This window comes from Ptychodera flava, chromosome 2 (assembly GCF_041260155.1).
Source record: "Ptychodera flava strain L36383 chromosome 2, AS_Pfla_20210202, whole genome shotgun sequence".
Lineage (NCBI taxonomy): Eukaryota > Metazoa > Hemichordata > Enteropneusta > Ptychoderidae > Ptychodera > Ptychodera flava.
In genome coordinates this window covers 40,726,249-40,743,243 of record NC_091929.1, presented here as the reverse complement: position 1 = coordinate 40,743,243, position 16,995 = coordinate 40,726,249, and the positions used below count along the sequence as shown (strand labels likewise).

The window sequence follows — 16,995 nt, the reverse complement described above, 5'->3', positions numbered from 1 at the left end:
ATTCATGGCATCTTGGAGTGCTAAGTGGTGTGGTTTCTTTGTCTCTATATTCAAGGGGGAGGTTTGAAATCTGCTACAATTTTCTAAGCAGTATCTGACAAGTGTATGATATTAAATCAAACATTGAAGACAAGACAATGTTTGTATTACGTCAACCGAGTATACAGTATTTGAATCAGTGAGTTACGATCCCCACAAAGTTTTAGAATTTGGGGAAAATTCGTCTCAATAAACGTTACTTCGTCATAATTCTGTCTGGACGTTATAGGGATCGAGCCTCGGTTACACATATTCGGACTCTCAAACTTTTACAATTCTTTTCTGATCTACCACATGTAGGGCCCATTTCGAAGCTATTGGAGAAAGGAAAACTTAAACGGGCTTAGCTTTTGAAAGTCGAAAACGTTTATTTTTTCTCCATAGAGTTACCAAAGGAATGGCTGCCATTTCAAATTTCAAATATGAGTAAATCTTAGGTAATTTGTTTCTCTAGTACTAAAATTTGCACGGTGACCCCTGATTTTTTATTCTTGATTTTGAAAGAGAACGGTTTAAAGATTCCTTAATGAAAGTTTGAGCTAAAGTTTGTCTTTCATTTTCGAGGCGCATACTACCTTAAGCAAAGATGTGGTTACGTTTGCAGTCTTTGAACAATTGATTATCTTCTTGATTTGCTGTCCACGTTTTTGTAGAATACCCGGCTATGGATACTGAAGTCCGTGTGGGCAATGACAATCAGGCCACCTCCAAAAGTAACGATGTGTGCAACCAGGTCATGCACCGCAGAATTAGCAAAAAGAGAGAAAAGGTTACTTTCCAGTGCGGCTGCGAGACGCCGATGAAAGGCCGTTACGTCACTGGAACCGTGCAGAAACCTCAATCGTCGTTGCAACACGTATGCGTGTTACAGGTGATGACTGGGTAGATTAGTTCATTCAATTATGATGGTAATGATAATGAATTCACTGATAAAAAAGGTTATCTTAGCAAATATTAGTTTGCAGACAACATTTCGAAATTCATAGTCTGTGCAAAAGCATGCAAAATACGTTCCTTCATGACCCCACCCTCTATTTAGACCATGGTATAAATGTAATATTAGTGTAGTTGTAACCTGAAATAATGTCACCAGATCATAATTTGAAGAATATTTACGTTAATGATCATTACCTATGTACTTTTCTCGTCACACTTTCTCTTCACAATTCTGTCTGTGGAATAAAGTATCCTCGTAATGAACTTTCCGCTGTATTGTTTTCAATCAAAGTGTAATTCACATTGAGCCTCAACATGGTTCAAGTTCTCTCTTTCTGACGTTGCTAATGGGCGTTCCGTTACGTCAAAAATGAGATATTGGCTCCTGCACTTGCTAGTAAAGCTTACTTCAAAGTGATATCGAAACACTGTTTTATGTCAAAACACTTTTATTGCTGAGTCTTAACCAGATTACTGATACGCTGCAGTCCACGGCTAAACACTTTCGACAGTACCCGCTGGCACTCAATATGCGGCGAAATTTGTGATCTCTGGCGTATGCCGTAGTGAACTGCAAAGGGGAATCAACTTACAATGATACAATCTGCATATTGTCGATTACCTGTACATGACGACAGTCCTTTACATCAAAGTTAACTTGCAAACTCAACACCCAGACATACACATAGAATTCGTGACCATAGGCATCACAGGAGCTCTTGATGATCCCAAAGTAAAAGTATTTCAAAGTGTAAATGTAATTTGTGGTCATGCTAGAGGTATTAAAATTCAATGTTGAGTGGAATGGATCCGTCACGCTATATGAAGTCCATTTTGTATCTTAGCAGAAACAACTGACGTTGCATCGATGAATACAGGTAGATCGCGCATAGGGAAAAGATATTCGGACTCTCAAATTTTAGCAATTCTTTTCTGACCTACCACTTCATTTTTAAGCTATTGCCGAAAGGAAACTCTCTCCGTCTTATTGTTTTAGAAAATCCAAAATCTAATTTCCCCTCATAGAGTTAACATAGAGATGACGGCCATTCTGAATTCAAATATCGCAAAATGTTGGGCAATTTGTGTCGTTAGTTCCAAACTTTGCTCGCCGACTCCCGATTTTTATTGTTGATTTGGTAAGAGAATGGTTGAAAGTTTCATTTAGGAAAGCTCAGCAAAAGCTTAAGTCTTTCACTTTCGAGGCGCATACTACCTTAAGAATTAAATTCAGCCATTCCGTTCGTCAAAATGTCAATTATCGTACAACTAAGAACCAATGAAATCAAGGCGAAACAAAAAATAAACAAAGGAAAACAAAGAAAAACAAAATGTGCAGACACAAAATATAAAGGAGGAAAGCTATGGTACAGATCGTGAATCATGTAGACATTTGGTCATTCAGTCAGTCACTCATTTCGTTTTTCACTCATCATCTGCAATTCGTTCATAAATAATATAAATACTATTGGATAAATTCATAATCGAGAGAGACATAATAATGTGAGTAATGCATGTTTGTCTGCTTGTAAGAGAAAAACCATACGTAATTTTGAGCATTGATTTCTGTAGTTTGAACTTCACTGAAAGCAGTAATTTTTCATCAAATAAGGGCATGATGTGGCGTTTTTAGCTCGATGTCGATTGTTGCTGAGCAAATTAACCTCGGTATAACTCGGTTAGCGGCCAAATTTGTTAACCACTCATTTCGTCCACAACATCAACCCAGATCGAATATTCCTTTTCATTCTGGATAACGATAAAAGCAAATACTGCTCTCTTCTATTTATTCGTACACAACATATCAAACACCAATGCTTTCAAGAGTCCATTGAATTCATGGCGCCTTCCCGAGTGCTTTATCTCGGCAATCAGAGTCTACTTCACTTTTTAAGGTTGAATTCCCAGCGCCTACATGTCTGCATAGTACGAAATAAGCAGATAACAGGTTTGGCCGGGGGCTGAGTTACAATGAAGGTCAAATGCTCAGCAACAATCGAAATCCAGCTAAAATACCAAGATCACGGTCTCATCTAATAAAGAATTACTACTTTTAGTAAAGGAGACAATGTTCAAAACGATGCATGGTTTTTCTCTTACAAACGGGCAACTATGTATCACACTATTTACACTATGAATGAATGAATGAATGAATGAATGAATGAATGAATGAATGAATTAATGAAGAAATGAAGAAATGAGTGAATTAGACAATGGGATGATAAGTAAATGAGTGAATGACTAAATCACTCACTCATTCAATCAATCAATAATAAAAATATTGTCTCTTCAAGAGATTGTAGAATTAATATATGTAAAGGGCAGAAATATTACCGTTATTAATATGTTGATTAAACACTTTTGAATTCTTCTGATGTGCTAGGAGAAGGTTTGGAGTGACTTTGTGTTCTTCTTTGTCAGGCAAATATTTGTTTTATTTATTTATAACAGTTACTCAAATTGTTGCTTGAAGAATTTTTTTTAAAATCAACTTTGATTTATGTTCTTTAGGGAAATAACAAGTAACTACAGTTTTCTTCACAATCTGTTGGCCTCCTGTTTTATTTATATTCATACCACTGCTGACAAGTACATTTTCAAGATCAACAAGCCCATTAAAACAAAAAAAACAAACAAAAAAACCAACAAAAGCCATGTCAATGCTTGAAACAACACATTTATATTTTTTATACTTTTCTTAAGGTGATTCCCGATTTTAAATTTTGCAAGGTTTACAGTACAATAACTACAGTAAAAATAGATATTTCTTTGTTATAAAAAGAACAATGAGTCTTGCAAAGAGAATCTACAAGAAAAAGAAGTTGAAAATTTAAATACTTTTGCTGCTACATTGTACTTAGCTATAGGTGTGAGTTATAATCAACCTTGATATAACTTTGAGGTAAGAAATTTAATTATTACTTACGGCTGCCTTCACACTCTCTTTGATCTCATCTGACATTCATATTCTAATTCTTTAAAATTGCATTTTCACAAAAACTTTATTTATCGCATAATATTAAGAAACATTAAAAGGATATTAAGTGGCAAACATTACAACACTTGATGTCAACTGCCAAAATTTGCCCCGGTATTTATGCATGGAAACGCTAAATGATAAAAAGGGAACAGTTTCTGCAGACGACCTTCTACTTCTCAACTACTCTATATTCTAAATGATCTAGTATACGTTCTAAAATTGTTGTGTTGAATCGAACGAGCCAAGAAAAACAAAAAGGGAAATATCAGGGGTTACTCGAACGAAGCTCTGCGATTGTATCTGCAACATTCTCGTCAATCCCAGATACTACGAAGATACTATGAAGTCTTCCCACATAAGATAATTGTCTCTCCCGGTCAGCCAACGAGTCAGGACGACTTCTGCTCTGCCCTCATCGTCCATTTGACATTTCTTGCCTGCTATGTCCGTCATATCGACTCCCACGTTCTGTCCCAGAGGGCGCCAGACAGTCTTGATCTTTTGTGCAAGTACACGCACATCATCGTCTTGTACGATTTCTATCAATAATATTGTCAAATAACGTTATTCATATTTAAGTTATGAAACGTGCAAAGACATCATAAGTACTGGACACGAATAGACCGCTGATAAGTCAATAAATAGAAAAAGACTCTATTACTTTTGTATTTTTTCACTAAACTGCAGCCTTACGAGCTATCTGGGAGCAAATATTTGCACACTTCTAAAGTATCCATCTATACTAGTTCACTAGACAATGGATCTTCCTAGCGTACAAGGCAAGTCAGCAATCATGGCTTAATTGTACAGTCTTTTATACCCACGCCTCACAATCCTATCTTGGATGTGTCAAATGGTCGTAAGGGTTACAGCAATATTGGCGGATTGGCTGTTCATTTAATTTCAGAAATCGGACGATTTCTGTTCAGAAAATGACAACTTTGTATATGACATAGTGTAAGTATACGATCATGTACAATACCTTGTGAAAGACTTGACTGCATCATCTTCCCACGCCCTCTCTTTACTTCTTTAAACGATTGAAATCTACTCCTGGTTTTGTGATTTCCCGCCAATTTTTTTCTTTGTCTTCGTATTCGTTGGATTCTTTATCAAAATGTTTTAATTGAAATAATATGAAAGAGATCCCGCATAAACATAATTGCCATAATAAAACTGTTTCTAACGACATATGGGTATTTTGCAAACTCAACGTTAGCCGATCAGTCACGGAAAGCACAGGGTCAGTGAAAATAACAAAGTTGTACCATCTCCATTTGGAGACTTTGTATCTAACATTAAACGAACGTCTTAGCCTTATACTGAACGGAATATGTTATTGTTAAGGTAGTATATGCGCCTTGTAAATGAAAGACTTTAAACGTTTGCTCGAACTTTCCTCAATGAACTTTCAATCGAAAACTTTTCTCACTAAACGACCTTTAAAATGACCCGAAATGAGCTATATACCTGAAGCGTATTGTAATACTTGAAGAGACTGAATATATGGGCCCGAGGCACTTTCTACCTTGATGCTAAAATTGAGTTTATACATTGACAGTTCTCCTTAGTACGTATATATCCATATTCTTCAGTGCATTAACATCTAAAGTGATAAAAAGTAATCACTGCAATTTTCAATTACACTGTTTGAAATTGTGAAAAATAAAAAACGTCCCCCTTATATTTTGCGACTGATGATAACTCTCAACAAACTACGCATAATCTTCTTTGAATTATTTCTTGACTTCCTTCGCAATTGTTTCGAAAGCTGTTTTGACATTTTCGCTTGCCTTCTTACCGGATGACACGACTGTAATATTGAAGTGGGAGGTTTTCTTTGTTTTGACAGGTATAGTGGCCCGTGGGCAAATAAAAGAACTGACGTTTTAAAACATTATTTTCATGAACATTTCAGAGTTGCGTATGCTTTTCTAAAATAGCTGCCTTTTGAACTGATATGTTAACTTCGTATGAATCCATAAAAACGAAAATGAAGAAGTTTATTCCATTTATGGATGATTTCATTGTTTTACAGTAAATTATACTTCTTATTTACTTGTTCCTAACTATTTTTTCTCATGCTTTTTATTACCATCTACATTTTGCAACAATTGAAGAAATAAAATATAATTCTCTGTACATCCAGGTCTGATGGCCGGTCTTTTAATTCACGTGCAGGAAACATACACTCAGGAGCAATTTCAATGTATTTAATTTAATTCCTGTGCATTAATCAAGTTAAACAAAAAACTAATTCTGAAAGCCTTAAATGGGTCTACAGAGAAACATTTGTAGATGCATTTCCCCCACACATCATCAACAAAAGAGCATCTTTGTTACACTTCACACTCATGTGATATCGATGTCCTTGTCGGGCTACAACACCAATGCCGGGATTGTCATTGTACACTTTTGCAACAGCAGTGTTGCAATGTTGCAACAGCAACAGCACTCATGTGACATAAATGTTCCTGCAGGGCTGCAACAAGCATGCTGGGGTTATCATGGTTCAGTGCTGTTTCAGGTATGGTGCACTGTATGTAAATGAGTGTAACGTGTGTGCTGCACAAATGTTCCAGCATGCCTGTAACAGTAATGCAGGATCATGCCTGCGACACAACGGACATACCTGCAATGTAACATAAATGCTACACTACAGTTACTAGACAGTTATGGTACATCAATGCAGTCTTTCAGCTGTGAGACAAAAAAATTGCCGTTAATCAAAACTCATTATGAATTTAAGCTTAGTGGGAAAAATGCAAACAAAAACTCTCCAAACAAACGTACGGGTAGACGAATGACTTATTGAAGTTGATCCGGTGTCAGTTGCAACAGCTGCATTAAACAAAAGTTACATAATTTAATGTGATAATGTCACCGTCCTGAGCGGAAGCTCAGTTACTGTTTCGAAATGTCAACAAGCAATTCAACACAACTATCTAACGTACTAGGGGTAGACCATATACTCCTTTAAATGGAACAACCATGTGTTTCAAGACGATTTTAACTTTGAGAGGCTTTGTTTCAAATAAATTTCGAATCTTATCAAACAATTTACCTTCTGTTTAATCTGATCAGACATGTGTCTGCTAAGGTGTTCCAAGCAGGAAATGGGGAAAGGCTGTGTAGTAAAAAAGTTTCCTTTACAATATCAACCTGTAACAGCAACACAGGAAGATCAATTGAGGTGGAAATACTCTTTAGGAATTCGGTTAAAGCGACTACTATGCTATAATATTCGAATGTGTGCTCTACAGTTGGCGCAGATTGTTTCTGCAATTCAACCGAAGCTTTCTTTAACGCTGCTATGGTAGAATTTTTCCAATCGTTTATCTTTCCGCTCTTAGTATACGCATGCATTCATGCCAAACGGGCAGGAAAAAACTTACGTCTGGCGCTTGTCATGGAATAGTTTATCAATAAGTCACCAAAGTCGTAAACTAAAGAAAAGAAGAACGCACTGAAGACGTCGTATCGATTGAATAATGACAATATGCCTGTCATGAAAAGGTTGCTCATTTCGAATGAAATATGAAGAGAGTGAAAGAACCGTGCCTAAAAAGGTACACCGACATATAATTAGTAATTTTCATGGTTCCGGATTTCCAAAGCGACAGGGTACTCCATGGCTCTCACGTTTCAACTATACTACAATAGGCCAGCTGTTGTAGATTATATAAAGTACACGGATTAATCTTCCTTTTGCGATCCCTTCCCGACGGGTCTCTTTACAGATTTGATTATTTAATTTTGCATCAGAAAATCAGATAATACAGTTTATCGTGCATAGGTTGCCATGGCTTACTTGACACCAGCTGTGATCACTAGGAATTGAAGCCGAGTGTCTGCTCTACCTATTCAAAAACAAAATCTAAGTAAAAGTTGCCGAATAGCGATGACTTTTTAAACGTTTAAGGTGGACCTGTATGCAAACACAGTTTTTTTTTCAAAGCAATATTCCTCACCAAAGATGACAAAGAAACCCCTTTATACTATATATTTTCAAAAAGCAGAGACTCTAAAGTTTAGCATTAAAGCAGTAGTTTACTCAAAGGATGAGATGGGTGTATATTTTTGGTAATTAACATTAACAGTCATTAACAAATGAACTGCACAAAGACAGCTTACAAGCTCAAATATATCTTTTTTTGCGCACAACCGAAGATATATCCCGGAATCTGCTCTGGGTTTTAAGCTAAGAATTAAAAAAATCGTTTTAAAGTTGAATCAAGAAAGGTTAGCTACAAATATAACATTCATAGGAAATGGTTTCATTTCCGCTAGGATAACTCTCATCCCAAGAACGTAAGTATTCAACCTTTCCTTCCCTTATTTGCAAGAAAATACGTAATCTTTCATCATGAAAAATTATTGCCTCGATAACAATGCAAGCATATTACCAAAGATTCATGGAAATTTGAAATTCAAAGTAGTCGTCATTACCTGCGTTAAATATGCAGAACAAATAGCTCTACACCATGGAGTTTCTAGAGGACCTAGTAACTTGTTGAAATAATTGAAACCTGTTGGAGTACTTTATCTCCATTTTATAGTTAAAGCAGGAATGTTATAGAACATTTCAGCCCCTGAAATGTATCTCGTTGAACTGACATTTGATTAAGTCCTCGACATCAGCTCTGGGATGTCTGGTAGAGAATGACAATGCAACAAGTTGCATAAAACTGACGAAGATGCAATTAATGACCATCAGTGACGGTACATTAAAAACAATGACTATCGTTGACTTTATTGATTTCGAAGACATTTTAAACATTGCAATGGGTACAGACCAGTTTTCGAAAATATAACCCTCTTCGGTTTATTGATCACGATACGGCGTGTTTTTTACCCAACGTCTGATCCGAAGGGGGAGGAGTTTCAACCATGTAAACAGCCGGACAGAATGGATTATATCTTCATTAAGCTTCCATTAGTCTTGCAGCAGGTGTAAGTTACACAACCAGTCTACTTTAGCGCATTTTAAGTGTAGTGGACGTTGAAGCTGCAGGGCAGAAGCAGGTTCCACACCAAACACGGTAAGTGTATTGCCTCCCTAGAATCTGCGATGTTTATAATTGGCAAGACTTGTCTTTATATGTGTATGCACGCCAATCTAAGTCAATATCTATGTGAACTTCTCGGAGCGATTGTATTGCAGGAAACATGAAGGCAATTTTACTATTGATCACAACAGAAAATTTGCGGTTATCCTTAGCGTAACGAGGAGCTGTATTGCAATTGCTTCGTAGAACAGCGTTTGACGAACTAATTATTTACTTTGCGCCAAAACGTTCACGTATATCATAAATCGATTAGTAAATCACTTCTCAAAAATGTTTCATGTGACTTAATATTGCTTAATGATATTCTTTTCCCAGAGTTATCCGGAGACAATTCTTATCGGAAAATGAAGTGGCTGTACCTCGCCGTTCTCTTTGTCGTCGTCGCAAAATTAGCTGAAGCGGGCGGATTTGGTCAGTCTTGTTAACTTGTTAACTTGTTAACTTGTTAACAGTCTTTTGTTAACTAATTTTTTCTGAAAGTTATAATTGGATCGTCCATTTTAGGACTGTCATCTTTGTTAATTTGGTAATCACGCCAAGCATAAATGTTACCACTTTATTAACTGTATACCTGGTATCTTTTCTTATCCGACTCATATGAGCGTGTAAAACTTGACAATATAAGGTAACGGGTAATATGTTTTCGGAGCGATTTTTATACAGTATACACTACGGCTTCAATCAGTGCCAGATGATAAGTGGGTAACACTTTTCGTAGGGTATTACAATATTTGGTATTACAAAAAGGGATGTTTCTGATCTTTTTAGGGAAGATAAATCCTGTAAATCTTTTTTATCTAATTGGCGCAGACATTTCTTCGGGTAAAAGAAATATCTGTATTGCAATAACATTTCAATGACGTAACGAAACTGATACTATATAGTGTGTGTAAGGAGGTTTGCGTTAACAATACAGATGTATTGTTTTATTCGAGAAAGGAATTTAGAGATTTGAATTAAATGTATACTCTGTGTGCACTGGGTAAAATGAAATTGTGATTGTTGTTATGCATTAGCCTAATTCAAGAAACTTGTCGGTAGTGGTCAAATTACAACAACAGGTTTAAAATCTACGAGACCCATGTACACAAGAAATGGAAAAGTGTCACTTAATATCAAATTGAATAAGTTGACTATTTACTTGTTCATTGCAAAATGTTTTATTCATTCAACAGCAGTAAGACAATTCCCGCTTCAACGCCAGCCCTCTCCTCGAAAACTTAAAGCTCCCAAACACAAATTTCATTGATCAAACATATATCATTTTGCAAACTTTTTCAATGCAATATACACGTTATAATGCTGATGCTATCTTCTGAAGAGGCTGTATACCTGTAAACAATTGTCAAGTTTAAAAAAGGCACACGACTGTTCTCTTAGTTGTTCGCTAATATTCGACAGCTATAAAATAAAATATGAAATGAAATAGTTGTAGATTAGACAATTGCAGAAGAAAGAAGAAACTGACAACTAGAATTGCTCGGTAACATCTGGTGATCGGACAATAATATAGAGAGACAACAACCCAAAACGAGAGAAAGTGAGATAATCAGCACAATGTGGAAAAAGCTGCAAAAAACGATGACTCATAAGCAGTGACGAGAAAGGAGATATAACTGATGAATTGAGAATATACCACGGTGACATGATAGCAAATACTGGTGTTTTTTGAAACAAAGCACAATGTTTGTAAACAACACGAGGCAAGATGCGAGGTATATGAACATTGTTTAGTGATAAAGAAAAAAAGCGTAAAATGAAAAAGCAAAGCACTCAAATGTAATTGCAAAAATGACGACCAAAAACAAAACCAAATCGACTCGCATCTTACACAAAAGGAATTCTTAGCCGCTGAACCATGTATGAGAAAGAGATATATCTAAAAAGTAACTGTGCCATTCCAGAGTCTTGCCTTATACTAACAGTTACCTCTCCTTATTGTCGTCAATCACGGAACATTGTGTTGTTTTGGTTAATTTTTAATGCAGTGATATAAATATTTTAAAGAGGAATATTTGGGCTTGTTCCCTCCATGTCTGGTGTTGCACAATGTGTCCAAGCGTTTATTTAACTATGATAATAGGTTGTCAAAAAGTGATGCTGAAAACATTGCAGCATGTCCGACAAATGTCACAGCTGTTGTTTAACTCTTGGCTGGATAGTGGAAGTCCAATCATTCCTCTCTTTATCTGTGATTTATTGATTCAAAACTTTCGCCAAGGTACTAGTGATTGTTACTTCTTCACAAGTATTCCCTTATTTTGAGTATTTATGAATCCGTTTGGTCTACCACATAGTGTCAGAAATCAAACAAATCACCGTGTTAATAAAAACGCATACTTTAGGCGACATTTTACAAAGCAGAAGAGGCTATACATTTCTTTTTGGGCGATAATAAGTGACTGATGTTAAGCGAGAGAGAGAGAGAGAGAGAGAGAGAGAGAGAGAGAGAGAGAGAGAGAGAGAGAGAGAGAGAGAGAGAGAGAGAGAGAGAGAGAGAGAGAGAGAGAGAGAGAGAGAGATGATGTTATGTTCATTAGTCGCCAACAGCTGACGTCGCAATTAACATGTTAAGAAGTGTTCAATGCTACTGTTTTCAATCACAGAATCATTTCTACTTTTACATATTGAAGCTATTTTTCGTTAAATCCTGCATCTTGCAGAAGTGAAGGCCAGTGGAAGACATTAATATAATTTGAAAATGTTCAGACTGTGTATGGTTAGAGTTTGTTCACGGGTTTTACTTTTACTTGACAACTTCGATTTACTATACAGCTAATATTGCCATTGGTAAGAAGATTAAGGGAAAAGGAAAGGTAAACCTGAGGAATGTCGTGGATGGAGACAAGGAGACCTGCGGTGAAACCACTAAATTACCAGATGGAAAAATGACAATTGACCTTTTGCAAGAATATAAGATAAATCGTATCAGATTCCGTATGTCAAAGGACGTCAGTAAGTACAAGCAATAATTATTTTATATTCCGCCAGAAAACTAACTGGGCGTTTCAGTTATCTCTGCAAGACCTTACCTGGAATTTTTCCTCTTCGTGTATCTTACACTTAAAACTCACACATACATACATACATACATACATACATACATACATACATACATACATACATACATACATACATACATACATACATACATACATACATACATACATACATACATACATACATACATACATACATACATACATACATACATACATACATACATACATACATACATACATACATACATACATACATACATACATACATACATACATACATACATACATACATACATACATACATACATACATACATACATACATACATACATACATACATACATACATATCAATATCTATCTATCTATCTATCTATCTATCTATCTATCTATCTATCTATCTATCTATCTATCTATCTATCTATCTATCTATCTATCTATCTATCTATCTATCTATCTATCTATCTATCTATCTATCTATCTATCTATCTATCTATCTATCTATCTATCTATCTATCTATCTATCTATCTATCTATCTATCTATCTATCTATCTATTTATATAGTCCTCAAAAGTATCATTAAAATAAGAAAATCAGAACACCGCTCTTTTAGCAGTTCACGAAAACAGTCGCATATTTTCAGACTGACAACAAACATAACCAACTGGTAGTAATGTCCTCACTTCATAATTCAAATTCATAAATTTCTAAAGAATAAAACAACTGAGACATCCTTTTTACGTTGTGAATGCAGAGTCTAACGGTGTTGCCAGAATCCGAGTTGGAAACAGCCTGAAGGCCAGAGAGAACGAAGTTTGTGGAAGAGTTAAGAATAAAAAGGGCGGATTTCTTCTTTTTTCGAAGTGCGGGGCGACTGGCAGATACATAATAGTGGAGCAACTTAGAGACTGGGGCAATGCAAATCTTTGCGAGCTTGAAGCCCTAATTCCACGTGAGTATATGGATGAATAAATATAATGAATGAATGAATGAATAAATGAAATATTTATCGCAAAGTTTAAAAGGCAAATGGCCCTTAACGGCACAGATAATAAAAGACAGAAATTGTCAACACCTGCAAGGAAAATTTACAACTTAAGGAATCTTTGAATTCAAACATGTAAGGTTTATAGTTCTTCATAACTGGCTTATGGTATGGTAATCGTAATCGACACATCGCAACACTAAACTATTTCTCCTGTCATATGTACGCACTTTCCAAGATAATTGGGTTTATTTCAGTCGACAAAAATGTGCATACTATGATGATTGATGCCACATTGGCTTCTACCATTACCATTTTTAATGCATGCATGAACGGCATAGATACACTATTGTTAGACAATTTGGAGTCAATCCATTAGTTAAAACTAAGAAAATTGTGTACTGCACTTTTAGTGTGATGATATTAAGGCAAAAACAACAAAAAATAACAACAATTTAAATAATGCTTTAACATTTTTGTGGTGACTTCGTTTGTTTTCACATGAAGTGCATCTTCTTTCAATAGTTAAGACTCATTGACATCACCATCATATACAATTTAATGGAAATCTGATATACTGTCATTTTTATATATCAAAAAGTATGATTTTAATGGAAAATAACACACAAAGGCATACTTTAAGACTGCTTTATCAATTGTGCAGAGTACTTTACAGAACGTGCAACTTTGGAAAGTACTATATTAGAACTGTATTTTGATCACTTTGTAACATGCGCACAAGGTTCCTGTCCCCGTCAGTCTTGAAAATTGATATAAATTATATCCACCGGTGGTCCAAAATCATAGTCAAAAGTCATATTCAAGAATATTGTATGTAATAAATACTGCATAGCACAATAGAGAACAGAGAAAGAAGTGACGAAGTTATGAAAACTGACCTTTTAAATAGCGAACTTAATACATTGCAAGGAAGTGTAATAATGCTCTCTTTTGAATACAACGACTAATTGATCCAAAAATGGCCTCGTGGGATCTCGATGCTTAAGAGCGTTATAAGTAATAACACAAAGTACAAAGTAATTATATCTGTTACTGAAGTTTCAATAGTTAGACTACTTTAACTCTTGGGAGGTACTTTCTTTTACAATAGTTCTAGTTGATGCTGAAATTTGATAAATAATATTTGTTTGGTGACGACACTTTGAAACCAACTCAGATAATTTGTTAAACAGCGTAGATTTGTCAGCATTGATTACGTATAGCCTTCCTGACAGAAGGAGAGTACATCATTACAATTGTGGGATTTTAGAGCACGAAAAGCATTTAGTTTGAGTATAGACCCTCGAGAAAAAGTCGAGGGTCTATGGTTTGAGCGACTAAAACAGCAAGATTTTCAATTCCAACAGTATAGGAACCTGTATAGTTCATTGAAAGCAAGGATTCAATTGCAACTAGGGACGTTATGATGTATGCTAAGGACATTTTGCTTCCTTTCTGACAAAATTGGAACTCATATTACTGATACTGATAATCGTCAAGTAAACTTCTCATAAGGTATCATTGCATTATCTTTACATCAACGCACATTAAAACCAATAGCATGGAACATCATGAGCACGTGGTGTGTTATAAAACACCATAAATTTGACTCCATATTCGGGACTTACCGCCTTTTATAATCCCTCGTGGACGGGTAATAAGTGTTTATAAAGTGAAATACAGATTATTTTTCGAAACTGAACTACGTGGATGTTTCATATTTCGCCTTGTCTCTCCGTAATTATTCAGGCTGCAAATTTCCTGTAAAACTGAGCAATGCTGCAGAGAATAAAGAGTTCTTTCAGCAAATAACCAAGGCTGCATTGGATGTAGAAAGTAGATTTTCTTTCTACAAAGCGGAGAGAATCTTCGATTCTTCTTGGCTGATCGATCTGGGAGAAGTGAGTGATGTTTATGAAGTTACTCTAATCAACAGAGATACCTGCGAGGGTAAGTCAATGCATGATGTATCTCACCGAATACTAGTAACAGATGGAGGAGTCGGTCATCTATTTGTCTTTCCGACAGCTTGATGGCATGCAAATACCATTTTTGACAGTAAAAACCGTTCATACCCTTTTTGAGAGTGCATTGATGGCCTCTTAGAGTGCTAAGAGGTGTGGTTTGTTTGTCTCTACGTTCGGAGGGGCGGGAGTGCTGAAAACTGCCATATTTTTCTAAGCAGTAATCTGACAAGTGTATGATATTTTATTTAGACTTTATTTAATCTCGATAAACTGTTGAGCCAATGGCTCTTCTCACACAGTGTCGAGAAATCATTAAAATTTACAATATATACATTAAATGGTTAGGTTTTCGAAAACCGAAAATTTAGTTTTTTCTCCATTGAATTTCTAATATCGGTAAATCTTTGGCAATTTGTTGCTGTCATACTAAAATTTTGAGAGAGAACGTTTTAAAGGTTCCTAGAGGAAAGTTTGAAAGAAAGTTTGTCTTCATTTTCGAGGCGCATACTACCTTAAGCAAAGATGCTCTTACGTTTTCAGTCTTTTGATCTTCTTGATTTGCTGTCCATGTTTTTGTAGAATACCCGGCTATGGATACTGAAGTCCGTGTGGGCAATGATGGACGGCCCAGCTCCGAAAGTAACGGAGTGTGCAACCAGGTCATGCACCGCAGAATTCGCACCACGAGAGAAAAGGTCACTTTCCAGTGCGGCTGCGAGACACCGATGAAAGGGCGTTACGTTACTGGAACCGTGCAGAAACTTCAAACGTGGATTCAACACGTATGCGCGTTACAGGTGATGACCGGGTAGATTAGTATGTTGGTAATGATATTGAATTTACGGATAGAATAGGTTATCTTAGCAAATATCAATTTGCAGACAACATTGGAAATTTACAGTCTTAGCAAAGCATCCGAAATACGTTCCTTGAGCCTCTTTCGTATGGAGACCGTGGTATAGATGTTACGTTGGTGTAGTTGTAACCAAAAAAGATCATATTTGAAGCATATTTATTTAATGATCATTGCCTATGTTTTTTTTCCTCTACACAGTTTCTCTTTAAAACACTGTCTGTAGAATAAATTATCTTCGAAATGAGCTATCTTGTTCTCAGTTGTATTGTTTACAATCAAAGTTTGATTCATTTTCAGTCTCAAATTGGTTCAAGTTCTCTTACTGACGACGTTGCTAGAGCGCGTTCTGTTACCTCAAAACTGAGATATCGGCTCTTGCACTTGCGAGATTAGGGACTGGACACAAATTACAGGGGGGGGGGTGGGCCGGTGTTTTTTGGGGGTGGGTCGCCATTTTTCGCGCAAGCATTTTTGAAGGGTCATAAAATTTTGTGCAAGCCTATGGGGGAGGGTCACCTTTTTTCATGCATCAAAGCTGAAATTGCATGTGCACGTTATGGAATACTGAAAAAAGAAAAAATACCTCCTGGCACTTTCATTTTCTGCCATTACCATTTTCGGCGCGCCCTTCGGGCGCAAATTTCAGGTATAATAAACAATGTATTGATGATCCAAGCAGCCACATTGATTTAAGTTGTCATGATTTCTACTTATTCAACACTATTGTGCATAACTGTCCCCTATAATAACTCTTTCAATAACAATTTGGGAGATTACTTATTTGACATCATTCTCCCATTGACAATACATTGGGTATAGGTCGGTGTCAAACGTTCATGTCGCTGTATGTACATTTTTTAATTTTTTGAGGACATTGACAGAATACAAACTGTTCAGAATAGTGCATAGTGTCATCAATAACAACTGGAAGCTTCAGGTCGAACAACTTTTGAATAACAATTTAGGATCAGATAACCTATGAGTTATTTGTAGTTTCCTCATAGCCTACAATGTATAGTGAATCAACATTTTGGTGAAATTCCAAAATCAAATTTCTTGCACAACCATTGACTTGAAACCACTCTAGTCTAATCATGAATATTAATACTAATAATTAGGTGTACATAAATGCACAGGTTTACAAAGTTTTGTATTGGAAAA

General features: G+C 36.0%; 1 protein-coding gene and 1 long non-coding RNA gene across 2 annotated transcripts in view; both read left to right on the top strand.

Moving 5' to 3' along the window:
- The window catches only part of LOC139120609 (uncharacterized), a 7,127-nt gene extending 5,888 nt beyond the window's left edge, over window positions 1-1,239 (top strand). Inside the window, exon 6 of the long non-coding RNA XR_011549123.1 lies at window positions 693-1,239. This is a non-coding gene — a long non-coding RNA (uncharacterized lncRNA). The remainder of the gene's footprint in view (window positions 1-692) is intronic.
- Window positions 1,240-8,894: 7,655 nt separating this feature from the next.
- LOC139148502 (uncharacterized) lies at window positions 8,895-16,012 on the top strand. The gene is made up of 6 exons (XM_070719995.1): window positions 8,895-8,997; window positions 9,340-9,435; window positions 11,800-11,979; window positions 12,781-12,978; window positions 14,761-14,961; window positions 15,558-16,012. Exons 2-6 carry the CDS (start codon window positions 9,369-9,371, stop codon window positions 15,788-15,790), a joined length of 879 nt encoding a protein of 292 aa, XP_070576096.1. The 5' UTR covers window positions 8,895-8,997; window positions 9,340-9,368; the 3' UTR covers window positions 15,791-16,012.
- The last annotated feature ends 983 nt before the right edge of the window (window positions 16,013-16,995 follow it).

Bases quoted from the DNA above. Each gene is read 5' to 3' on its own strand.
- LOC139148502 (XM_070719995.1), top strand. From the start codon at position 9,369: ATGAAGTGGCTGTACCTCGCCGTTCTCTTTGTCGTCGTCGCAAAATTA. The intron at 11,980-12,780 runs GTAAGTACAAGC...TTGTGAATGCAG, and splicing joins CCGTATGTCAAAGGACGTCA to AGTCTAACGGTGTTGCCAGA. The intron at 12,979-14,760 runs GTGAGTATATGG...GTAATTATTCAG, and splicing joins GCTTGAAGCCCTAATTCCAC to GCTGCAAATTTCCTGTAAAA.